The sequence below is a fragment of the Idiotropiscis lumnitzeri genome, chromosome 20 (assembly GCF_059441095.1).
Source record: "Idiotropiscis lumnitzeri isolate Australia: NSW breed Sydney's pygmy pipehorse chromosome 20, RoL_Ilum_1.0, whole genome shotgun sequence".
Taxonomy (NCBI): Eukaryota; Metazoa; Chordata; class Actinopteri; order Syngnathiformes; family Syngnathidae; genus Idiotropiscis; species Idiotropiscis lumnitzeri.
In genome coordinates, this window is record NC_142410.1 from 10,929,265 (window position 1) to 10,955,507 (window position 26,243).

Sequence of the window (26,243 nt, forward strand, 5' to 3'; positions counted from 1 at the left end):
GTGTGTCAACTTTGGCAGTTCCCACCCTGCCCAGCCCGCTCTCACTGGAATTGTTTACTCATATCTTATGTGTTGTGTTGACACATGTGTGGCGTTGTAGCCAGGGGCGACTTAAAAGGGGCGGAAGTGAGAACGCTACTTAAAGCGCGTCACAAACGTGAGCGTCCCGAAACTTTTATGGATCCAAAAGCGACTCGCAAGAAAGTTAGGCATATTCAGCTTTCGAGTGGAATTTCAGGGTCAACTCAAAATTACGATGACCTTAACTTGACCTTTTCAGAACTTTTGAATGCACATACGCTGTATTATTCAGTATTATTTGCAGTCTTGCAGCTCTTATCATCTGGAGCAAAAAAAATAATAAATGATCCACCAGATATTCTTTTATTTAGAATCTGTGACTCAGACAGAAATATAAAAAAAACCCTCCCTAAAGCCAAATACGCACCTCAGGTACACACTCACTGAACACATCTTAATGTGTTATATTACACAATGACGTCTCAAAAATTATTTTGTATGAATGGCAACAAGGGGGTACACGTGAATTGTACACACTGCCCTCTAGTGGAAGGACATTTCATTGTTCTGCATCTCAATAGCTGGCATACAATACAATACAACTTTATTCATACAGCGCATAGAATTATTTTTAGTCAATAAATAAAGATTTTTTTTTTTTTTTTACAAATCGGGGAGGGGGGCTCTGATTGGTTACTCAGAGATAAATAAAGTTGTATTGTATTGTATTGTATATTACGTCAGTAGTGGTATCCATTTAATAGTCAGGCACTGAATATACAACCAGGAGACAGTATTACATAATAATTTGGTAACGACGTCATCGCATAGTTGAGAAATCCGAATTTAAACCCCTCGAGGGCACATTGGCATTCTAAAGCCGAGTTGTTACTTTGAAATTCCGTGATGTGCTACTAAGCAGCTCTGCGCTCTACATTTAGGTTCCCCCGTCCAAAAAAAACAAGTATTTCATTTGTCAGTGCATTTTCTTGGATGAAACGCAATTTGTAGTCGCGTAAAGGTGTCACTTTTCGCAACAAGCCTCCAGTGTGCACCAATGAAGGAGATAGGCGGAGTTGGGAGGAGTGGCAGCAAAAAAAGAAAAAAAAAGCGTCAACATACTTGACTTTTGTTATAAGGACATTTCCACACAAATCTTCCCACGACTAAGGTATTTGCGACATTTTAGCACGTGCAAGTGTTCGTAAAAGATCGCGTATGTGATCTAGTGCGAATACCATGAATGATTTTGTGCGCTGTTTTAACTTTAAAAGCGGCATACGTGGCAGAGTGTGTGACGATGCAGACAGTGGATTTCACGCTCTCACTTGCGCCTACACGTTAGCGACTGGCAATGTCAACTAAATTTCATTTCAAGACTTTTTTTTTTATTTGGGGAATCTCATTAGCGTTTCTCAGTGCTTGATCGGATGTGGTAACAGATGCGTGCTGTTGCGTCAGTTTATGTATTAATGTTTTTTTTCCATAAGAAAACCAACAAGGAAGCTATCCCAAAATGATGGATTTTTATTTATTTATTTTAAACTGACGTCTATTAAAGGAATAATCATGCAAGAAACTTTACTTTCGACAAGGTTACTTAAAAACACAATTCAAAGTAAAAACATTTTTTGAGTCGAAGAAATAAAATACGATGTGGTCATGTTTTCAATAATGATGCACGTGTAGTTTAGTCGCTTACGTAATATAAATGAGTGCGGATGTTTTAGATTGTGCTGCCTTAAAGAACCCATTACACGTAGGAAATTTGGGCTTTCAGTGCAACGTTTCGACTGGGACTCCTTGCAACAAGTATAATTACCAATTTGCGAATGACAAGTGAACCTTTTAGGGCAGCTACATACAGTAGCTAACAATATAATGCAACTTCATTTATATGGCGCGTTTCACAACGGCTGCAGCTCTACCAATGCACTTTACATACAATATAACATAACAGCAACAAAGACAGTGAACGCAATAAAATAAAACACTAATTAATTATATCAACACATACACAATAAACAGCACAAAACTGCAAAAAAAAGTACAACTTTTAGAACAAAATTGCCACTTCCAATCGCCGCTTGTCCCGGTGACCGATAACCACTGAAAGTACGCGCGGTAGTGAAAGGTGTTGCTTTCAGGGCCCCAACGTCCGTAGGAAACACGGCCTCATACGTGTACAGTATAACTAATTTCTTCACGTATATGTTTTATCGTGAAAACCGGACGCTTTTAAGGCAACTGAATACAAGATAATGTGATTTTTAGATGAGCCATAAGCTTTCCCCATTGACACACTTCTGACGAAAGTGCTGACAGCCAACAGTGTCAGTAAACGCAGCACGTAGGCGAGGTCCACACGCGGTTCGGACGCTGTAGAAACATGCGGTAGTCATTTTACACTATTGTCTTGGATTTTAATCGCTTTTAATTGCTCTTTAACTATGTTTACTCGTTCTACCGGTAGCTCATTTCCAGTTTGTTTTTCAAGTAACCGACGACGGTGTCGCTTTTATCGAGATTGAAACGGCAGCCGCATGTGCGTCTTCCTCAAGGTTTGATCGTCAATATTTTCCACATCTCGACTCCTTTTGGTCTTTTTTTCTACCCCAGACCCGAACTACATCTCCTGATTTCCAGGTTAGTTTGATACACGTTATCAGGACTGTCGTAGGGTCCGTGTTTTAGCCTAATGTCGCCAATGGACGTGTTTTATTTAGCTAGATGCTCGGATAAAGGATGCCGCGAAATGACGTCACACGCTCAACGTCCTCTCACAACATAAACTGGGGGGGGGTGAATTATACGAATTTGCTTGCTTAAAACCTACTTTTGACCAAGTACGTAAATGGTATCAGGTCAACTATGTGTTAAATAAATAGCTCCGTTCTACCCTCTTGACCAACATCAAAATTAGCATATTGTACAATCTCATATTGTTGGGACAAAATTTCTACAGGTCTGCAATAGTATCTTTTTTTCTTTTTGAATGAATTTAGGGTTTCAATAAATTTAACATACTGAACTTTTTATCCCACAGTCTTGTGTTTCAACATACTAGACGCCATCAAGGAACATATTTGAAAGTAAAGATGATGCAACTGTTAGCCTGGCTTTAGTTTTTGTCTCATTTTTAAAGATGGAAAAGCAGCTCACGGAGGTGGAGACCAGCTGTCAAGAAGAGAACCAAGAGGCCTCAGAGCCTGAAGCCCGAGCAGGCTGGAACAGTAAAATCGAGTACTTTTTAGCTCAGGTGGGATTCAGCGTGGGGCTTGGCAACGTTTGGAGGTTTCCATATTTGTGCCATCAAAATGGAGGAGGTGAGAAAATAGCTATTTTTTTTAAGTCATTTTTGTTTCAAGAAATATGTCTCACTGCTTTCCCCCCCAGGATCTTTTTTGTTGCTCTACGTGCTGATGATGCTAGTTGTGGGTATTCCCTTGTTCTTCCTGGAGCTGGCTGCCGGGCAGGCCATCAGGCAAGGAAGCATCGGAGTGTGGAAGTTCATCTCCCCCAGGCTTATGGGAATTGGCTACTCCAGCTGTGTGGTACGATCTAAAATGTTCATGACAATTTCCGACGATCAATTTAACGTCTTAACCTGCCAGAATCCTGTTTGTGATTATTTTAAATATTCATGAGTAATTAATCTATTTTTTATGTATACGTTGGTACCTTTGTTTTAGTCGTGTGCCAAATTTCCGCTATCAAATGAATTGAACCGTCAAAGTCATACCAATTCTTTATCATTTTAAGTATTGTGTTCTCTCAGGTGTGCTTCTTTGTGGCGCTGTATTACAACGTAATCCTCGCATGGAGCCTTTTCTACCTTGGCAACTCCTTTCAGTCCCCTCTACCTTGGACAACATGTCCAGAAGTGGCCAATGTAACAGGTGTGTACACTTCTCATGTCTGATCAGCTATTCAAGAAAAAAAAAAAAACAACCTCCTCCTTGCAACCTTTTCTTTACAGTTAACGAGGAAGGCGAATGTAAGGCCAACTCTACGACGTCCTACTTCTGGTATCGCAAAGCGCTTGATATCACGGACAACATCAACGATACGGGCTCCTTCAACCCGTACATCGTCGGCTGCCTGCTGGCCGCCTGGACCATCGTGTGCCTTGGAATGTGCAAAGGGATCAAGAGCTCAGTCAAGGTGCCCGAAACGAGTCTTGCTTTATTATTTCACAAAAGCAAAATCAAAGCACTTTATTCATCCTTAATATTTATTCATTTGAAACGGTAATTTGACTTTTATGATGTCGTTTGTCCAACCTTTGAAACGTCTTAGGTGATGTACTTCTCCTCCATCTTTCCCTACGTGGTGCTGTTCTGCTTCCTTGTGCGAGGTCTTCTGCTCGAAGGGGCCTTGGAAGGAATCACCTACATGTTCTACCCCAAGGTAACGCCACATGCCGCACTTTTTGTTTTTTTCCAACATTGTCGCCCGGAAGGAATTGTAATTTAGTTTCTCTGCACGCATAGCTGGAGATCTGGGGACAAATCCAGGTGTGGCGCCAGGCGGCCACGCAGGTCTTCTTCGCTCTGGGCCTGGGCTTCGGTTCCATTATCGCCTACTCCTCGTACAATCCCAAGAGCAACAACTGCCACCGCGACGCCTACACCGTGTCCTTCATCAACTTTGTCACGTCGGTGCTGGCCACCTTGGTGGTGTTCGCCGTACTCGGCTTCCGTGCCAATAAGATCGTCTCGCAGTGTGTCGAGAGGTACGATTGGAATTTTTTTTTTGTTATGCCACACCTATGAGTTGAATGGATTATCTCGGCAAGGGAGAAGTGCTCACTCAAACTAATTTAGACCGATACATTTTTTAAATAGGAGTGAATTAGAAAATGTCTGCAATTTATAATTTATTTTATTTTATTATTTTATTTTATTTTAGTTGATCAATTTAATGTATTTTATTTTATTAATTAAATTTATTTTAATTAATTATTTTGTATTTATTTTATTTTATTTTGTTATTTTTTATTTTTCATTATTTTAATTCAGCTCATGAAAAATAGGAGCCAAAACAAAAGTGTATATATATATATATTTTATTTATTTTTTTCTTTCCTCAGTAACTTGAAGCTGCTGCTGGTGCAGGCCCAAAACGGTTTTGTGGACCCAAGCATGTTGCCAATCTTTAACCACTCGGACCCGGCCTCTTTCGGCCTGGAGGCGTACAAGAACTGGTTTGCCCAACATGGAAGCCACATCCAGGTCAACTTGTCCGAGTGTGACCTGGAAAAAGAAATGCAGAAGGTGCAGTTTTTGCCCGCCAACGTCTCGGTTGATTTTTGTCTGCCACACGCAAAACGTAAAAGCCGCGTGTGTGTGTGTGTGTGTGTGTGTGTGTGTGCTTTCAGGGCGTGCAGGGGACCGGCCTGGTTTTCATCATCTTCACGGAGGCCATGTCTTTGTTACCCGGCAGCCCGTTCTGGTCGGCGCTTTTCTTCCTCATGCTGCTCAACTTGGGCCTCAGCACCATGTTCGGCACCATGGAAGGCATCCTGGCCCCGCTCACCGACCGCTTTAAGACTCTGGCGGACAACAAGACCAAACTCACCGGTTAATAACGTTTAGTCGAGGCATTGCTCGCCAAACAAATATTTGCCCGTCTCCTGACATTTCCCGTTTATGTGAAAACAGTTTTGAGCTGCCTCATCGGTTTCCTGATCGGCCTGCTCTTCACCCAACGCTGCGGGAACTACTTTGTCATGATGTTTGACGATTACTCAGCCACCTTGCCTCTCATCATCGTGGTGGTGTTTGAGAATTTCTCCGTGTCTTGGCTGTACGGCGCCGACAGGTGAGGAAAATGCGGCAAACTGGTAATACACTCGTATGCCAGCCCATTTCATTGCCTCATGTGATGGTCGTTTGTGTGAAGTCACACGTGACACGAGTAGACGATTGCGTACATGTTCGATGCGCGGCGTCGGTGCTTTCTGATCATTTTAGTTTTTGTCAAAGGTTTCTGGACGACATCGAAGCGATGCTGGGTTGGCGTCCCTCTGTGGCCTACAAGTACCTGTGGAAGTACATTTGTCAACTGGCCATGTTGGCACTACTGGCGGCCACGATTATTCGCATGTTCATCCAAGCGCCGACGTACATGATGTGGAATAAAGAGACGGTATGACGCCACAAATTCCCGCCCAGGGTACAAATGACGCTTTAACGCAATTCACTTAGCATTTTTTTTGCTGATTGCCGTTTGTCGCTCTGATCTCCCAGAGTTCGGAGATGGCCGAGCCGTACCCGGGCTGGGCGCTGGCCGTCTTAGCCTTGCTCATCATATTTGCCATGCTGCCCGTGCCGCTGGGCTTGTTCTACACTCTTCTCCAGGACAGGAAGCGGGCTCGCGCCGACGGCATCGCGACCGATGAGTACACCATCGTTAGCACCAAGTGTGAAACTCCCTTGACCGACTTGTCGGATGTCAGCCAGTGGAACGGGGACGCGGGTTCGCCGTGAATTCGGACATTCGGATGGTTTTATTTCGGTTCAGCGGGACCTACTCGGAGTTTAACATTTGGGTGTTATTTAGCGTCTGTGTTATTTATTCACAATTTGATTTTACATTGCAATCAAAACGCCGCCATAGGTAAGACAGTTACCTAAATGTGGTCTTGGAGCAACATTTTTTTTTTTCATGAGGTCACATGATCTTGCTGTAGTTGAATAGCACAAATTTAAGAGCCAGATGATGCACTAAAAAGGAAGATGCAGGTCACTCTCGTCCGTGCGTTTTCTTTGTTAACGTGATGCAGTTGCTGTACTTTGTCATTTAGGTGTTGACCACATGGAAATAAAATATTCTCTCGCTATTTTAATAGTTAAACGTACGAGAAATGGAAACATGAGCCTTTCAGTTTTGTCGAGTGGCTCATGCGGGCCTTTGCGTTTCAAGTGTTCAAAAGTTTGAAACAACCCGTCCTTCGCGCTTTCAGGGATTATTCTTGTCTAAGGAAGAAGCATATTTATTTGGGAAAAGAGCCTGTCAAATCGGTTTGCCTTCAACTGGCCGTCGTTTTTAAGATGAAGGCATTGACCAGACAGACCGATTCAAATATATGATGCAGTTGGGTTTATTTTTAATTTTTCTTTTTTTTCTCTTTCCAGGATGTTGTTTATAAGTGCTAAAGTGTTGTTTCGTGTACAGATGTTTACGACAGATGATGAATTTGTAAAAATGTCATTTAATGCTGCCAAATGCCTTTTTTTTTTGTGGAAAAAAAAATTGTATAGGTTTGAATATTTCTTGCTGGGGATCATTTTCAAAGTGTACAGAAAATTGAATGCCTTTATGTAATATATTGTTCTTATCGAAACTTTTCTCATTAAAGCAGTTTTTTTGAACACTTTACGTTTTTTTCCCCCGATTTGATAGTTAACTAACAATTTTGTAGTCTGACGATTTTGCGTCCTTCCAAGACTGCCATTTTAGTTTTGTTCTTTTTCTTTTCTTGTTCCTCTTTTTCTTTTCTGTGATGATGTGCTTGTTGTGCGGGAGCCTCCTCGCGCGTGTCCCCCTGTGGAAATTCAGACTCCTGGGAGCTCCGTTGCCTTGGATGCGCGTCGCCTTCCAAACTCAAAACAGGACGACGCCGACGGCTGCTTCCACCTGAGGTAGGCGCAATCCAAATTTTTGCTTTTCTCCTGTGTAACATTCCAACTTTGCTCGTCAGTGTACTTGGAGTTGACCGTGATGGCAGTTCTTTTTCCGTTGTTGGTGCTGCTGCTCCTTCCTGTGAGCTGCAGCCAGAGCACCCTCCACACCCACCACGACCCGGCGGCACTCCCTCCTCCGGCACCGGCGGGCATCCCGGCTCCACTGAGGAACCAGCGGACCAGTCAATTAAATCCCAAACTGACGCGTGAGTCCCGAATCAGCGTTTTTACCACAAAGGGACTTGGTTACTTCCTTCCAATTTGTTTTCACCTCGACAGACGCCCATGCGGACCAAGACAACACCAAGGTGGGCATCTTTATCGCGGCGGCAGCTGGAACGTGCACCCTGATGGCCGTCGTGTATTGCCTCTACAACAAGTTTTACAACAAAAAACCATACCAGCACACGCAGCTTCATGAAGACCCAGGTAGAATTTAAAAAATAAAAAAAAGGTCTCTATCACGCAGTTTGTCTAGCGATGTAGACTGACTGGCAGAATTATTTAAGTCCGCAGACGGTACAATTAAACCCTTCTGAAATAAGATTATCTTAATAACCAATTTACCATTTAAAAAAAATAAAAAAATAATATACAATACATGTTGTAGAATTTTGATTTTTTTTTCTCCTTTAACTCGCCATCAAATTCAATGCAGTCAGACTGGGAACAAATCTTGGGGGAAAAAATGTCTTTAAGCATTTTATTGACAATCCCAGTTAAAGATTACCGTCAAACTAGAAATGAAAGAGATTAAAATGCTGAGTTTTTAAAAATAATGACACGTTTTTGGTTTAGATATTGGCTTAATGCTAACAAACAATGCAAAATGCCATAGACGGGCTATTGAATAGCATCAGTGTGACAGCGTCATCACTCTAAGCAGATTTGAACACGAGCCACATGCAGGTGGGAATTCTAACAATGGCTCGTATTATTTATCCTCTGCAAAGAACAGTGGGGCCTGAGATGTCTTCATAGATCTGTATGTCTGCATTACCGCCCCCAGGTGGCCAAGGGAAAAAATGTGATCAAATGTATTTTGTTGACCCACCTTAATTTAATTTTCAGATTTCAACTCATTTTAAGTGGTTATGTTCTATATCACAAAAAACAGGCATGTCAACAGGGGTGTGTAGACTTTTGATATCCACATGCTTCAAATTTCTTCCCAAGTTGAACGTAATCAATTACTTTAAAACGAGCCTCATTTTGTCTAGATCCAATGGGTTCTTCCTCGATGTTTTCCCAAGCCTCCAGTGAGGTGGACGTGCGACGCGCCGGCTACGGTTCCCTTTCCGACACGCCCTCCGTCATCTCTGTTCCCCCTTTTCTGTCCCCGCCTCGTTCCGCCATGCCCTTTCCTCCCCTCTTCACCTCCTCTTCCTCCTCCTCACGCTGCCTCAGAACCATCTCGGCCAAAGACCTGCAGCCGAGTTGTATCTGAATGGCGACTAAACTCAAAATTAGGTAGCCACACCCACACGCTCCTCCCGAGCATTGAGTTACGTGATCATGAGTCTTGTACTATGTCGTTCTTAAACGTAAGCATCACATATTTACTTTAGCAGGCAAGTGCCTGAACTGTTGACATTTGTGTGTTATTGTAAAAGCATTTGTAGTCCGAATAAACAAGATTCCACAAAAAGCTGTCATGCATTAAATCCTCAATTTTTTATTTGATTTTTTTCCTCCTTTCCAAATGTTTTTTTTCTGCTCCGTCCATTCATGGCGCGTGCATTCCAGGAATAGCGCGTCACTTCGTGCAGGGTGAGAGGGAGGGGGGGTGTAGGAGGAAGTGACATGCTATACCTGGGACTCACTCGATGGGTCCCACTCACTCGGGGAGATTATGATGCGCTAATCTGGACTCAGGAGAAGGAGAGAGAGAGAGAGCGAGCGATCGACATCAGCCATGACTCCCGTCCAAAGTTGCCTCCTGTGGGCATCCTGCCTCCCAAGAACGTAAAATCATTTCTTGAGATTTTCTGTCTTCACCACCTTGAGGACTCCAACTGGGACAATGTTTTTTAAATCAATTGTCCTCCAAGGCAGCTAGAGGTGGGTGCTTCTCATCTGGATTGAAAGTGATTTTTTTTTATTTTATTTTTTTTTAATTCTTTGTCATCTAAAATTGATTTTGATCTTCTTTCCTTTGAAGTTTGGATGCGTTAGTGGGAGCCGGGAGGCGCGCGCACCAGCTCAGGACAAAGCTGTCGGGAGTGCGCACAGGCTGTACTCGTGAGGATGGAGATCCGGCCGGACAGATTTAAGGCCGTGGCTGCCAAAACTCTGGGCAAAATCTATGGGTATGTACACAAAAGGAGAATTATTTGCAACTACGTGTAAATCCACACATACTGCGCATACATTTAGCAAGCAATGACGTCCCACCAGTGTTGGAATATTTTATATATTTAAAAGACAACAGCAGCAGACAACGAACAGTTAATACTTGTCGTGCTATGCCGAAAATCTCCACTTTGCCATTTTTGCCTTTCGAAATATCCACAGGAAAAGTGAGATCATGTTCCCCCTCTTGGTTTTTTTTTCTTCTCTCCAATGCACGGCCGCTCAATGTAAAAGTATCACACTCGGGAAACCGCCATCAATAATTGATTAGTTTGCAGTCGTGCTTAAAAGAAAGAAAGGAGCAAAAAAAAAAAAAACAAAAGGGACAAAATGAAAGCTACGAGACAAATAAGCAGATTGGGAATTTCTGCAATGTCAAGTTTGATCGGCCTTGACGTAACATTTTATTATTGTGGTTGTAACGCAGGGTGGTGTTGCTAATATTTTGAACATACTCAAAATGGCTCTCAGTGTCAATATCCCAAATTTTGCATTTCCATATTGTGCATGGACAGGCATATTTTTTTTTATTGAGATCTTGGTTTACCTCATAAAGTAATCTGGTGAACGTACATGAAAGTAAACAGCATATGTGGGCCACTGATGGCATCAGCACCATAAATAAATTGATTTATTTCATGGAAAATAATTTTTCTTGGATTTAAAACAATAATTTCAATCTTGATTCGCCAAAATGATCATTTCCACCGCGCTCGCTTCTCACGCCATGAACTTTTCCGTCTTCCGGCTGCACAATTGCAGATTTGAGGCGACGATTTGAAAATGAGTGGCGTGCAGTAAGGCGCGGCCGACTTTTATTTATACAGCACTCTCAAAGTGCTCGACTTGATTTCAAATCTTTTAAAGACAAAGAACGAAAAACGGTTTGATGAGCAGAGCGTGACTGCTTTTGCCCGTCGCTGCTGTCATGGCGGAACACGGCCGTCGATTTGGAAAACGATCTTTGACCCAGTGTGGGCGGGAACCCGTTTGAGTTGTTGATGGACTTCCTTTTCGTTCTTTCAGTGCGGGATTTGATCTAGTGTCTAAACACTTAAATCCTGTCCACAAATAGCCTCCCTCTCCTCCAAGCTGTCGAGCCACGTAAATCCCCCGCGGGGCCCGTACACCTTGCCCCCCCCCTCTCCTCCACGCCACACCCGTGGCGCTCGGCATGGTGCACCTAACCCCCCCTCCCCCCTCCCCTAGCAGGTCTCAGGATTAGACCAGTGGACGCTTCCTTCTGCGCTACATGTGCCGCTCTCGCTTTCGTGCGTAACGCGCTCCCAGCTGCACGCCACCGGATGAAGGAAGCAGGCCAGACCTTAAATCAGCGGCGTAGGCCTCATTAGACTAAAGTAAGCACACTGGCCACAAAAGTCTAAGATATTATTGTTTAAAAGGAAAAAAAATATTCTTAGTATTTATTTATTTTTTATTAATTTTTAAATATTGTATTTTATTTTTTTAATAAGTGACAATCAATCTCTTTTTCAATGCAAGTCAGTGTAAAAACAAATGGAATGAAAACTTACCCCGCATTTTATTTATATTTAAATAATAAATAAACCAAAATATAAAAAGGTATGACACTTTATTTGAAATGATTTTTTTTTTTTTATCTTTTATTTTTTTAAATGCTATCACACTTTCCCACGTCCAAAACTCGTCCTCGTAGGAAAGCGACAAGAGGGAAGCTCAGGTAAAGTAACCGGCAAGGATTACAGCGGATTGTCTTTAATTCATGGTCAAGCCATGACAAGTCAAACCGTAGACTCCGTCGTGCGGCACGATGTCAAAATAAAGCTGAGTGTGGGAATAAACAGCTGCATGTTGCAAGGTTGTGTGAGTCGGCTGCGTTGACGGTTAAAGAAAAAAAAAAAAGGCTTTCAAGATGGAAGAGGAGGGAGGGGAAAAAAAGGACAAAAATAGTTCAAGGCATCCAGTGATATTAATAATTCATACTTGAGAAAATCTATAAATACTTGATCAGCATCAATGACGGCAAGAATGTGGACTCACTCAAAGAGCTCAAGTTGGGACGTCTTTGTCTCTACAGGGCACTTTATTAGGAACACGTATGGAGTCACGCAGTGGATATATAAAAAAAAAAAGTCGCCATAAGTCACACAGAACCTGACATTTGAAAAGGGGTGTGTAGACTTTTTATATCCACTACCGTATTGAAACAAACTTTTAAAAGTATTCCTTAGTGCCTGATTCACAAATGATTTTTCAAATTCCCGCTCACTTGTTCCCAGAGCTCTGGAAAAGAAGCAGGAGAATGGCGAGACCATCGAGCTGTCGGCCGAGGGTCGGCCGGAGCTGGCGGAGGAGAAGGAGATGCCGGTGGTGGACTGCACGTGCTTCGGCCTCCCCCGCCGCTACATCATCGCCATCCTCTCCGGCATCGGCTTCTGCATCTCCTTCGGCATCCGCTGCAACCTGGGCGTGGCCATCGTCAGCATGGTCAACAGCCACACCATCTACAGGGACAACAAGGAGGTCATAGTGGTGAGTGAGCGCGATGCAAATTGCCATAGACGGGCGAAGGAGTCGCGATTACCTGCCGGGGTTGTCACCCTTCAGGCAACGGATATTAGAACACAAATGGTGCTGCAACACATGTAGACTGAAAATAGAACAATACTCCCAGGCATGTATTCTTTATCCTCTGCGTCGAATGCCCAATGCTGCTTTTTCTACCACAACGCATTAACATAAATTCTGAATTTTAATGTTCCAATACACAACTTTGCATTACTCCCATGTTTCCCCGCCACCTGTGATGCAACAGAAAGCTCAGTTCGACTGGGATCCGGAGACGGTGGGGATGATCCACGGCTCGTTCTTCTGGGGTTACATCGTCACGCAAATTCCCGGAGGGTTCATCTGTCAAAAGTTTGCCGCAAACAGGTGCGGACCCCCTTGACGCCGTTTCTTTGAATGACTTGACCTTGCTATCCTTCCTTCCTTCCTTCGTTCCTTTCAGGGTGTTTGGCTTTGCCATCGTGGCCACGTCTTTCCTCAACATGCTCATCCCCGCGGCAGCTCGCATGCACTTTGGCTGTGTCATCATTGTCCGGGTGTTTCAAGGCCTTGTGGAGGTGACGCGCTCTCTTTTCTCCCGCATATGCTGTCTGTATTCTTGCTGTCAGTCGCTGTGTGATTGTGAAAGGGACACTGATCCGGAAGTCTGCTCCATCAACCGTGACGCATCCTTCCTTCTGTTTTTCTTTACGTTTGAAAGTTCAACTTGATTGAGTGCTGATAGTTTGTCAACGTCCATCATCCGTTGTCACTACTCTGTATTCTTTATAAAACAGTTTAGCTATCAGAATTTGCTACTCCACGGACTCAGACATTTTTTTTTATTTATACGCTATATGTTGTGAATCACTGCTCTGTCGCGTATGTATTGAGCTATGTAGCCAATTCCTTCGGTTGTGGTCCCGCAGGGGGTGTCCTACCCGGCCTGTCATGGCATTTGGGCCAAATGGGCGCCTCCTCTGGAAAGAAGTCGCCTGGCTACGACTGCCTTTTGTGGTACGCCTTCCTCAATCATTTAGTTTTTTTTTCTAAAAGACGCCACAAGTTGGCGCCAAAGCCTCTGCCAATAGAAAAGTCGTCATTGGTGTCAAGGAAGTATTGTTCAAGTGATTCAAATGGCATTTTTTGTTTATGTTAAACATTCTCAGGGCGGGGCATCAATGACTTATATTTTTATTTACGCTGCATTTCGATTGCTTGACATTTAGTTTAATTTGTAAGGTTCGTACGCGGGTGCCGTGATCGCCATGCCATTGGCTGGAATCCTGGTCCAGTACTCAGGATGGTCCTCAGTCTTCTATGTCTACGGTAAGACTCTTGGTGCGACTTTGGTCACATGACTTCCATTTTTCCAGTCCAACGTCACTTCTAATAACTTTTGATGACTCCATTCGACCAATCAAATCGAACCAGGCTGTCTAGAATCAAATCCTTTCCTCTTTTTCTGTTCTTCCACCCATCAGGAAGTTTTGGCATCATGTGGTACTGCTTCTGGATCATGGTGTCTTACGAAAGTCCCGCCGCCCATCCCACCATCACGGAGGAGGAGCAGAAATACATCGAGGAGAGCATCGGCGAGTCCGCTCAACATTCGGTGTCGGTGAGTGTTCTTTGATCTGCTGGTGCCGTTCGCCAAAAGGATGCCGTACGACACTGTCCTGTTCTCCAGAAATTTAACACGCCATGGAGGGCCTTCTTCACGTCCATGCCGGTGTACGCCATCATCGTGGCAAACTTCTGCAGGAGCTGGACCTTCTACTTGCTGCTTATCAGTCAGCCCGCCTACTTTGAGGAGGTGTTTGGCTTTGAGATTAGCAAGGTGACTCTTTGAATTTCGAATGAGATCGTTTACCAAATATCTTCAGCAGTTCTCAACATTAGCACAATGATGAGAACATTTGAGCCAACGTTAGCTAGTTAAAGACTTGCAATTTTTTCTACTTCAATTCAAAGTGTGTGTACTTTGTCCGCTTGTGCTGATTTCTCTTTTGTGTGCGCTTGATGCAGGTTGGAATAGTGTCAGCTCTTCCCCACCTGGTCATGACCATAATTGTGCCAATCGGAGGCCAGCTTGCCGATTACCTGCGTTCCAACCACATCATGACCACCACCAATGTCCGGAAACTCATGAACTGTGGCGGTACGGAACACAAACCAACTACAGATACAGCCACTTGAATTTCTCGCGTCATCAGTCTTGTCACTCACCTTTTTCTTATTTAAAATAAATTTTTACCATTGAAATGAACAATTAACAAACATTAATCCATCAAATATATATTTTTAATTTTTTTTTCAAATTATTCTTTTTATTTTTATTTCATATTTTGTGAAATATTCTAATGTCTTGGTGTTTTGTTGGGCTAGTATTTTGCCATAAGTCTCTCGATTTGAGTTTGTTTAGCGGTGTTGAGGGCACCGTGACTCGGCTTGTGTTATTTTTGAACAGCAAAAAAGAAATCAATAGTGTGATGAAATGGAGAACATTGGCAGTGTACATGCAGCTCCGTGTGCAGGAAACTTAAGGTCATTGCCAGCATTGCTTATATATAGACTCTTGTTCTTCTTTCTTTTTTTTTTTTCCCTTCTTTCTTCTTCTCCCAGGCTTTGGCATGGAGGCCACGCTGCTGCTGGTGGTGGGCTTCTCGCACACAAAGGGCGTGGCCATCTCCTTCTTGGTTCTTGCGGTGGGATTTTCAGGCTTTGCAATTTCAGGTGAAGTCATCCTCGCAGTCATCCATTTGTATGTCTGGCAAAGGTAGCAAAAATAATTACACATACTAAAAAAAAAAAAAAAAAAAGTAAAAGACTGGTTCTTGTTTTATTTATTTTTTTATTTTATTTAATTTTAATTTATTTGTTTATGTATTTATTTTATTTTATTCTATTTATTTATTTATAGGTTTCAATGTCAACCACTTGGACATTGCACCGCGCTATGCCAGTATCCTCATGGGCATCTCCAACGGGGTGGGCACACTGTCTGGTATGGTTTGCCCGCTTATCGTTGGCGCTATGACGAAACATAAGGTAACGCAACGCAACTGATATGTGTTTTTTTTCATACTTGGTCTTCTTAATTTCTTTTCCTTGCTCTTGTAGACGCGTGAAGAGTGGCAGGGTGTGTTTCTCATCGCCTCGCTCGTTCATTACGGAGGTGTCATATTTTATGGTATGTACGGTTCATCCTTTTTTTTTTTTTTTTTTTTTTTTGCCTATCCATATAAGCGTTAGTTTTCCTTTCACTTTTAAGCTGACGAGTCGAACTGCTTTTCTTGTCTCTCCAAGGCCTCTTCGCATCCGGGGAGAAGCAAGACTGGGCCGAGCCGGAGCAGCTGAGCGACGAGAAGTGCGGCATCCTGGACGAGGACGAGCTGGCCAACGAGACGGAGGAGCTGTACCGTACGAGCGGCAACGCCGGCTACGGGGCCACCACCCAGGGGGCCGATCCCAACGGGGGCGCGGGAGGTGGCTGGGTGTCGGACTGGGACAAATCGGAGGAATACGTGCAGCCGGCCGGAAGCAACAATTACCTTTACGGCGGAGAGGAGGAGCTGACATAAAAAAAATAAAATAAAAAAAGGCGGAGCGCTGGGAATGTTTACAGCAACTAGAGCAGCTTCACTTGGCGGCAGGTGGAACTTTCAAATGGTTTCTAATCCACATGGATCCGTTTTCGATACAAGTCTGCCTGCAAACGTAACTGCCTGGTTGAAGGAGACTGCACAGTGGACATTAGTCAATGTACGATGTGTGTTTGTGGGTGGTTGCATCGTGTCTTAGGCCTTAGAAGGCCTGTGTTTCTTTATTTATTGTAGACGTTTCGAATTGACCAAACAGGAGGTGCATCTCATTTGTATGCCTCAAGCAATATAAAAACAGTCACTTGTTTCAGGAAAAGGCTCTGTGAGGAAAATTTTATTTCTTTTTTTTTGCCTCCATGTGCACAATGTCAAGACATCTTGTGCCAATTCTCGCATTGAGTTTTTGTTCTTCCAAACTGCGTTCCCATAACAAATACCACCATGATCATTTTAAATGGGGATCGCATTAGAAGTGGGACGCTCTCAGCCTTCCGCTTCTTTTCAGGTGTGGCTGGAAAATGGGCTGGGTTTTAGATTCCCCATCTGGCCGTGCTGCTCGTGATCCAACAAATTGATCGGCAAGCTGATGTGGAAAGGGTGTGGCTATGCGAGAGAGTGAAAAATAGATTTTGATGGCACTTAGGCTGCGGCTCAGGGTCTCACCTTTCTGGCCTGCTCTGGGCGACGAAATCAATGGGATTATCCTGCACATCCATCTGGCTGCAGGAAGCAGACAGCGTTTAACCTGTCAAGTGTAGTTGAACCTTGACACACGCTGATGATGAGGATGAGAATTTTAAGGAAATTCAAAAACAAACTTCACGTCAACATTTAAAGGCCATTTCATGATCTACTGTACATGACTATAATATTTAAAAAAAAAAAGTTTTACTTGTGTCCAGCAGAGGGCAGCATTGCACAATTTTTCATTGATAACACAAATTGACAATCATTGAAGACTGCACGGATTAAAATTAAAAGAATATATATTAAAACTTCCTGTCAAAGTTAAATTCCAGAGTGGCGTTTGTGATATAAAAGTTTTAATATAAAATAAAACAATACAAAACCAAAATTAACACTTGCAAGCCTGATGCAGAAAATTCACATATATAAAATATGATTTAGTGTATCAGACTTGTATGAAGTGACTGTCAAGTTGCTCTCTTGCTGAAAATATGTTGCATATCACGAAGAAAACTTAAAAAAAAAGTCCTAACAAGGTGACTCTTGTGTTAAATAGCCACTTTAATGCATTCTGACTCTCGTGATCTATTGCAAGGATGTCTTTCAAACAAAACACAATCCCATTTGCAGCAAACTCACTCATTTGTGCACTTGCGTATTCTCCAACTTCTTACACCAAAGGACAAAAAAAAAACTTTGAGGCACGGGCAAGTGAATGTTAATTTATGTGACGAGAAAACAAAAACAAATGACTTTTTCAAGATGAACGATCTCATGACGGATGGCTCATTGAGTGCAAAAGAAAGATGCAGCGAGTGTAACAAATGACTGTCTGATGTAGTGGTGGTGTTTAATGAGCGCAGACCGGCCCGAAGGGAGACACAGAAAAAGGCAAGAATGCTCGCAATCCATGAATCATTCTTTGGCTTAACTTGCTCAACGTGATGGAGCTTTGCGAAGTGAATGCTAAAGTCCATTGATTGGACGTAGTCTTTGCGAAAAAATTCACAAACCAAAAATGTTTCATACATATTCCAACACGAGTCAATATTTGTCATAATAACGCATAAATTATTGTGAATAAATTATCTTGCGTCATTGTATAGCTAATATCGTAACCGCTGTTGCAACATGCATGAACAATAATGCTATACTGTGTTTCAGTGAAGGAAAATAATCTAATTCTTAAAGTTGAAACGACTGTACCGTTGTGCACAATTTGCACATTTATTTCAGTGATTTATTCAAGTACCACTAGAGGGAGCCCGTGCTCCACTAATGATACTAGTACTGCACTTTGAGATTTTTTTCCCCTTTTTTCCCCCCATTTCTTTTCAGGATTATGAGCATTTCTATAGATATTATAAAGGTCCTTGGAAAGATTTATACCCTGTAAGAGGTCTAGGTTTTAACTAAGGGTCCGAAAGCAATCAGATTTGCAAGGGAGTAAAAAAAACCTCCCCTCAAACTAATAGTAGTTTAGTACGTTCCAGATTCCCGCCATCGCTTTACAGTTTTGACTTTTTCCTCTTCTGATTGGCCAACTGGACCAGGAAGTGCCACCATACGGTGTCCAGGTGAATGCTTGAAAGACTTTCCAGCTAAGTAAAGCTTTTGAAATAAAAAAATAATATACGAAGAAAAAGAAGGCAATTAGATATATTTGATGTTTTTAATATAATTATCAAAGATTACGGTGAACGTGAAAGGTAATGCTAAAATGGCTAATGCTAATTTCAGCGCCAACTAACGGTGGTTTTTAGCCTATCTTAAAAATTAACTACCCTAATTGAAATGTTATATTATATGTTAGCCTCCCGCATTTAATGTCCCATGTTTTGCTTTTTATCAGGAGTGCTCTGCACTTGAAGGCAGCAGCAGGTGAGAACAAAATGCCTGTGTAATAGACCCCAAGAATTAAAGTGCAACCATTAAAAGCCAAAAGCCACTCGTGCTCCTCTGAAGGGTCAGCACGTATACGTTCTGCTGCCCTTAAGAGGCTGCATATTGCAGGTTTCATGCACGCACAAGTGTACTTTGGGGCCGGTTAATGTCTTTTCTGCAGCGGCTTCTCCCTTTGATAAGCTCTAAAAGCAAGCATTTAGTAATCATAAGGGTGGCTTTCATTTTGGGCTTCTTAAAGCTACGGCTGGCTGATAATGGCCTTGCAACTAAATCCGATTTTTTTTTTAAACCCTCCCTCCAAAAAATGATTGTAATCTATTTTTCGATGTCGAAAAAAAGCAGAGGATAGCAACATTATTCAAAGCAAGTTTTCTCCTTTTCCTCTTCATGTGCAAATCTGCTGGCTTAAAGGTAACACACAATGCAGAAAACGAGATCGCAAATTGCATCAATGTCGCACTGTCACAGTCCTTTAAGCAACCGACATGTGAACACGTCCGACATGAGAAAAACATTCAGTGTTACTGCAGCTCACCGTCTCTCCGTTTCTATCTGAGCCACATAAATGAATCATAAAGCACCAAATGTTTATTAACATTCTACTTAATATTGGTCTATGTTTATAAAAATCACAAAATTGTCCAGTGATATTTTTTTAATTTATTCGTTTTTTCAATTTTTTTCACCTTGTATTAAATATTTCACTTCAGATACGCTATTTGGTTATTTAAAGAAATTTTTTTGTCTTTAGTTGATTTCATATTTTTGTACATTTTAAGTTATTTTTAATTTAATTGGTCAATAAATGTAATTATTTTTTAATTAATTAATTTCCAAGTGCACTGACTATTGTTAGCCACTGTAACATTATGCACAGTTTAAATATTAACACTGCATATTCAGTAAATATATGAAATAAAAAAAATGTGTTGATGGTGTAACAAAAAAAAAAACGAGACAGAACTCACACAGAGTGATGGCGGGCGTGATTGATCCAGTGACTGAGATAATGAGCAAAATAATGACAGTTAGATGGCGGCGCATCAGCACAGAGAGGAGAGAAAGAGAGCGCCAGGCAGCCAGCGCTATACTGGGCCACCGAAGAGGTGAAAGTGTGTGTGAGAGAGCGAGCGCATATGTGTGTGTGTGTTTGTGCGTGCGTGAGAGGGAGCGAAAACGAGACAGACTGCACTAGAGTAGCTCAGGATGCTTCACGTCGATGCACATTTACTCACCGGAAGGCTTGAAAAGGGGGTGGGCGGGGTGTTGACGCTCTAAAAAATGTGCATTCCTTGAACTAATCAACTGGATGTTTGATTTTTTTTGTAATCTTTTTTAAAATGTATTTTTGCTGTCTTTGCGGTTTAAGGTGATCTTTGCAGATGCGACCGGAACTACAACACAAGCAAAGTAAAAGGTATTTATGGACGTCTTATTCATGTTCTGAAGTGATCTGAAATGTGTTCATTTGTGACTTTACAATAATGAATGCGTGAAACTGCAAATAGTGAAAAATAGCTGAAGGATTATTTATTTGCTGCAAGGTGTTTTGCGAGTGTAAGTCTTGTCTGCTGCTGGAATATGTGACCGAAGCGGGAGGGAAAACGAGTCCTCTGGGGGGGGGGCTGATTCACATGTTTTATGTAGGTGGGCACCGCGAGTAAAGTGGGACAAAGACTTTTTAAATTATGGCCAAGAAAAGTCTTTAAATGCGCGCCGTCCGCAACAAGACTGATGAATGCGTTGGACTTTATTGCTTGTTTTCTAATTCACAGTATTCCCTTCGCTGCTGTGGTGGGAAGTCAAAGCGAACAAGTTCATCAATCTAAATGAGAGGGTTTTTTTTTTTTTTTTTTGGGCGCCATAATTAAACTCTGTGGGACTAATTTACACTTTTTTTTTTATTAAATGAATTACAATTGCATACGTTATATTGCGCAACACTGCCGCACAATTAATGCATGCGTAGTGCATTGTGTTAAGGGTTGAACAACGAAAGGTTTTTTTTTTGTGACGTGAGTTAAATCGATAAATCGATGACATCATAGACTCTTGAGCGTCTCACATTTTTGGCAATGCGAACCAGTTTTCAGTATATGAACAACTAAAATATAAATAAAGAAATATATCGTCAATCGTACGATATTAATCAGGACACAATACTTTATTAAAAAAAAAAAAAAGATCTTATTCCGCTGACCAAGTGAGCTAATTCCGAGATTCAAGACTTCGACTTGTCTTTATTATTTCAAGCTTTCTACAGTACACCTCCTCATTTGCGATTCTAAAACTTGAGACTTTGATTTTCCCACATAGGCAGAAGTATGTAAAAATCTCAGTATTGCGCAACAATCTAATTGACTTTGCAAAGCCTCAGAAGACGACACGCTGTAATGCACCAGCAAGCAAAATTGGCTCCAAAAGCTTTTTTTTTTTTTTTTTTTTTTCAGAAGCGCTTCTCCGGGGATTTATTCGGAAAGAAAAGAAAAATAAACAAACGGCGGTGGGGGGGTAATTGCGAGAGTGGTGTGCCCACCAAGATTAATGGCCTCTTCAAACACGCACAACAATTAATCGGAATAGAAGACAGAGCCGACTTTATCTATGGCTGAGAAAGGACATTGAGCGATTACGCGCAACGTTTGTGTCTAACGCCAAAAGAAAATGCGATTGGAACACAATTGTGCGAAAGATTACACGGCTTTTCAAGAGCCCTGAATTGTCTTTATTAGTGTGGACGACGATCATATTAGTAACACGTACCTTCGGATGAATATCCAGGTTATTTAGTACTTGTACATGTTCAAGCGTCTTTGCATCAGCGCTGTTCTGACAGCGCAGCATATGTGGAATAGCAACAATGCGGACCGACACGGCCAGCGAATATCTCCAGTGACAGCTAACTCCCGTGGAAGCGTCCAGCTCTGCTCTTATTAGCAGCAACCTGCAGCTCCGTCAAGCAGAAATGCAACAAAAAAAAAAAAAAAATCACGCCAAGATGCTCCCACACTCGCTCTCACGGGGGGATTAAAGTGGGCTACAGCTGCAAAATCAGACAACAGCCATTCACACTTTGTGAATAGGTTCCCTTTTTTAAAAATGAGGATTATCCCCCCCCTAATATGATTATTTTTTTTTTTTAATGAACTTTCGGAGCGCCTCGTTGTTGCGCTCATTAAGACCAAAGGAGACGCTTGTTGTTTCTGCGTCCTCCATCACGTACGGGTTGAGGCCACCCTGGGGAGATCTGTCAGCCGTGCAAACGGCACAACCACCATTAAATGGAGGCAGGCAAGCTCCAGCTTTACTTTTTACTGACTCTGTTTGGCCTTAAAAAAAAAAATAAAAAAAAAAAGACGACAACTGCATTTGGAAAGGCCTTATTATTTCAGGTTAGAACTGAATAAAAATAAAATTTTCTGATTGAAATTATTTAAAATGCAATGCCATCAGCCTCTTCAGGCCCACCCAAACCACCACATTTTTTAAAAATAGCGCCGTGTTGTGTCATGTATCATTTAACGTATTCAAAGATGAATTTTTTTGATGAAGCGTATATATGGGCAAGGCCTCGTTAGTGACATCTGGAGCTGGGATCAGTTTGCTGGGATGATCTGAGCGTGAGCGTTTGTGCGGGAGTTGTGGCTTACAGCAGCTTTTTTTTACGAGAGAGAGAGTTGGGATTAAAAAGTGTCATTTCCTTCATGCTAAATCTGTTGTTTATTTCTGCATTTTTACAAAAATATATACATTTTCTAAATTAAATTTCATTTGAAGCTTTACTACAGATAAGGCAATCCCGGGTTGCCATGGCAATAAGAGACTTTTGCGTGTATGTAGCTTGAAAGCTTTTCGGCGAAGGCTGCACATATTTGCTGAAACAATAATAATAAATTAAACATTTATGGCGGCATGATTGTGATGAAGGTTGGCGTAACAAACAAGCTGTCCACATACAGGCCAGTATCTGACTCGCTTCACCCAGTTGTTACCATGGCGACGTGTCGAGGGGCCGTATGTTGTAGCATAGCGACCGCATTTGTTTCTTCACACTTCCCCCCCCTTCTCTCGATGCACTTGAAGAGAAACTTTTAGGTGCGTAAAACGCCAGCGTTTGTTCGCCGAATGTTCGAATAAGACGCGGTCAACTTGCTTCCTCGCGTTTCATGACATCACATTACACGGCCGATGCTCAAACCGTAATGGAGCCTGACAGCCGCTTGTGTCGCCGTCATTAGTCTGGCGGCCGAGCCTAAACGCTTTTATTAGCTTCGTGCTGACTCGTGTCACTCAGTGTTAACTTTTTTTTTTTTTTTTTTTGGGTGAGTGGGAGCGGCAGGTAAGTGAATCTTTATTTGCGGCTGCTTAGAAAACCTGCTCTCATCGTGTCTCGCGTGTCTTTTTAGCATGTTTGTGACCGCTTTTAAGGCCTTAAGTTATATTGGTTATATCCTCTTTCAGGTTTTATGCCCCGACCCTAGCCCTGTCTAATAGTAAGCGTTTTTGGACAAATGGTCAACAGGATAGCACGGTGAACGTGCGTTCGACATTGAGGTCTCTTCAGCCCATTCAGCCAAGTTTAGCCCAAACGAGGCCCTCGGCGCCCCATCCAGCTGACCCAATTATATCCAGTCTGAAGGGAAAGATAGCCCACTTTTATCAACACGAGACGGCCAGCCAGCTCGGACGGACTGGCCTGCCATGGCGCTTCCGAGCACCCCCTTTTTATTTATTTATTTTATTTTTTTAAACGAAACAGATGCAAATGAGGCGCTGCCTCTCATATGTGTGTGGCGAGCTGAGGATCACTTGGCAGGTGAGCCCTTTTCCTAAAAATAACCGTCCTTGGTGAGGTGAGGATGTGCAAGACTGACTGAGCTGGAGGCCAGCGGCGAGAAACAGCTTGTTTGTTTTGATCGGGACATCCAGGGGTGACAAACGCAATCATCCGCGTAATTGCAAAGAAGCAAGATGAGATTTGTTTTGTTAGATATTAAATAGATAAAGCCAAAAATATAGCTCGCTATGAAAATGTGCTCCCTTACTTGGCGTTATTTCATCTTTGGATTGGAGCGAAATGAAAACTTGAATTTTTTTTTTTTTTTTTTTTGCTGGCCATCTTCAATACTATTACATCACACATTCAAACTACGGTGGAATAAAAGAAAAAAAAAATCAACCTTCAAAGCCATTATCCCCGTTTGCGTTATTTCTGACGAAAGGTCCGTTTCCGCGACGTCACGTTCTCTAAAACAAACAACGGGCCCGCTCCCGGCGCCGGAGTGACTCACCGCGCCCGAGCGGTGATTGAGCGGGCCCGGAGTGCTCTTGATTGCGCCTCGTCACCGACGGCGCGAGAGCAAGCTGAAGGGTAAGGAGCCCGACCGAGAACGAGAGCAATATAGAGGACACAACTTGGCCGCTCTACTTTTGCGCGACGTAAAAGTGGGACAATCTGTTCCTCGGATGATCTCCAATTCTACTTTCCGGGGACTGATACACTGAAAATATATCCATACGCTGGCGCTGTCCTACATAAGCAAACGCGACATTGACAAAATGAGGAAATATGAGCAGCATTCCCTGTCGATTGATCCTTTTGCGGCGTATTGAGCCGCACTGAATATTCCCACGAGAGCTGGCGGAGGAGCAAAAAAAAAACGCACGCATGCATCATTATTGTCGTGCCCTCACAGCAACTCCGGTTAACTCGGGTAAGATAATTAAAATTACGGATGACGTCCGCATTCTTTGCATTGCGCTCAAGTAGAATGACAAGTCAAAGGCCAAGATTGGTTTTTGAGGCCAAATGTCAGCGCACGTTCCAATTTTGCCCGGCGCGTTCCGAGCAAGCGCATCCGTCTCTGTCATCGTTATCATGATGAATCACTTCCTGATTCCCACTTTGAGTTCACGCCGATCTTCCGGGGAGGCTCCACGGGCGACTTTCAGATGCTGGATTGCCCCGCCCCCATGAGGCTGAGACGATCCGTCACTTTTTCGGACAATCATCTTGTGATTGGTCCTTCAAAAGGCCACGCCCCTAAAGGCGCACAAGCAACACACGGATACTACAATATGTAAAGTCTCGGACTTGCAACGGAAATGACTCTCGTTAGATGCTGAAGATAAATTAAAAAAAAAAAAAATGGGTCATCCATGCTGGCTAAAATCGAGTGTCGTGCCTGAACCTTGTTTTTTTGCTTCTCATTCATCCCGCAACTCTGTTGTCCTCTCGTTCGCCTTTCTGCACCCAAATCGGATTAGTCAGCTTTATGCAAACGACAACTCTCCGTTTTCTCCTTTCACTTTTACATGCCAATTAGTCCTCTCCTGCCGACTCCCCCTCAGCTTCTTTTTTTTTTTTTTTCCCCGTCTCTTATCTCGCTGAGTGAAAGTCTCCATCCACGTAGCTCAATATTGGATGAGATTTTGTTCATAAATCAACCATCTCAACCCTGAGAGCGCTAACAAGCGTCTTAATGGCACCTCGTGATGACAGAATTCGTTCGGCTTGAGATGAAGTCCAGATTGAAAAATTTCAACCAAGCTCTTGTTTGCTCTTCATTTATTCACGCGATTCCCGTCCCTGACTCTTTTAGCTTTGGTTTTCGTTGCGGTTACGTTTGTGATTTATCCACCCACCCACCAGCTCGCTGCTCTCTGACACGCGCATTTTGTTGTGGCTTTGTTTTGGATCTAGCAGCGTCGTCAAACGAGTATCAAGGATCACCCCGAAAAGAAATCAAGCTGCTTATGTGCGGGATTTCTCTTCCGTGCGGTCCGTTTCCCAACCTTTACTGAGCCAAGGCGCGAACAATCCCAGTGAAATTTGGAATTTCAGGATGAACCTGAATCAAACCTTTACACCTGAACCTAATTTGACCTCATGAAAACCTCTAATTTGTTGGCAGAGACAGATGAACTAAGAAACTTTGTAAATACTAGTGATCGACCGATTATCGGCCAAGTTGATTATGGGGACCGATATTTGGCATTTTGCCTAGCTTCGGCTTTTTTTTTTTTTTTTTTTTTTAACTTTCAAGGCCAATGAATCTCTCTCTCTTTGCTGTGCTGGTGGCCTCGCTTGCAGAAGCAGATTGGCCCGCCCACAGCACCGCCTGTTTGGTTCCTTGTGGAGTGGGTAACAGCCAATCAGCAGCAAGCTGCCTGTTTGCTTTTTCACCTCGAGTCACACACACTACGGCTTCAAATATCGCTTATCGGTATCGGCCCTGGAAAAAAAAAAAAGCATATCTGTCTTTCACTCGTAAATGCATGCCCCAAAATTTCTCAATGATCCCTCTCATCACACCGCTGCGGCGCATTGGTTGGGAATCACTTCCGTTCCATACCTGTCATTTTGCCCGGTTCACGCCATCATGAACCTGCCATGACTCCAAACTGACTCGCTTCTCTGCCTGTCCCCCACAGCACGTTTTATCTTCATGACAGC

General features: G+C 42.8%; 3 protein-coding genes across 4 annotated transcripts; all 3 read left to right on the forward strand.

Moving 5' to 3' along the window:
• The first annotated feature begins 1,090 nt into the window (after window positions 1-1,090).
• Window positions 1,091-7,397, forward strand: LOC148317715 (sodium-dependent neutral amino acid transporter B(0)AT2-like). 2 transcript variants are annotated; one of them, XM_088285184.1, is made up of 13 exons: window positions 2,146-2,415; window positions 2,583-2,667; window positions 3,167-3,347; window positions 3,418-3,575; window positions 3,800-3,920; window positions 4,001-4,185; window positions 4,321-4,431; window positions 4,515-4,756; window positions 5,114-5,297; window positions 5,402-5,603; window positions 5,685-5,844; window positions 6,009-6,171; window positions 6,273-7,397. In XM_088285184.1, exons 1-13 carry the CDS (start codon window positions 2,411-2,413, stop codon window positions 6,510-6,512), a joined length of 2,037 nt encoding a protein of 678 aa, XP_088141310.1. In that variant the 5' UTR covers window positions 2,146-2,410; the 3' UTR covers window positions 6,513-7,397. The 2 variants fall into 2 exon arrangements, with proteins under 2 accessions (XP_088141311.1, XP_088141310.1); XM_088285185.1 differs by lacking the exons at window positions 2,146-2,415; window positions 2,583-2,667 and adding an exon at window positions 1,091-1,192 and having other exon boundaries at window positions 3,390-3,575.
• A 138-nt stretch (window positions 7,398-7,535) lies between these two features.
• Window positions 7,536-9,357, forward strand: LOC148317716 (uncharacterized). The gene is made up of 4 exons (XM_088285194.1): window positions 7,536-7,667; window positions 7,727-7,915; window positions 7,989-8,138; window positions 8,930-9,357. The coding sequence occupies exons 2-4, from the start codon at window positions 7,747-7,749 to the stop codon at window positions 9,154-9,156; spliced, it is 546 nt and encodes a 181-aa protein (XP_088141320.1). The 5' UTR covers window positions 7,536-7,667; window positions 7,727-7,746; the 3' UTR covers window positions 9,157-9,357.
• A 206-nt stretch (window positions 9,358-9,563) lies between these two features.
• Window positions 9,564-16,511, forward strand: slc17a7b (solute carrier family 17 member 7b). The gene is made up of 14 exons (XM_088284048.1): window positions 9,564-9,770; window positions 9,871-10,018; window positions 12,323-12,575; window positions 12,859-12,977; window positions 13,054-13,168; window positions 13,520-13,607; window positions 13,833-13,919; window positions 14,075-14,211; window positions 14,281-14,430; window positions 14,619-14,751; window positions 15,216-15,326; window positions 15,514-15,641; window positions 15,714-15,783; window positions 15,900-16,511. The coding sequence occupies exons 2-14, from the start codon at window positions 9,957-9,959 to the stop codon at window positions 16,172-16,174; spliced, it is 1,728 nt and encodes a 575-aa protein (XP_088140174.1). The 5' UTR covers window positions 9,564-9,770; window positions 9,871-9,956; the 3' UTR covers window positions 16,175-16,511.
• Window positions 16,512-26,243: the final 9,732 nt, after the last annotated feature.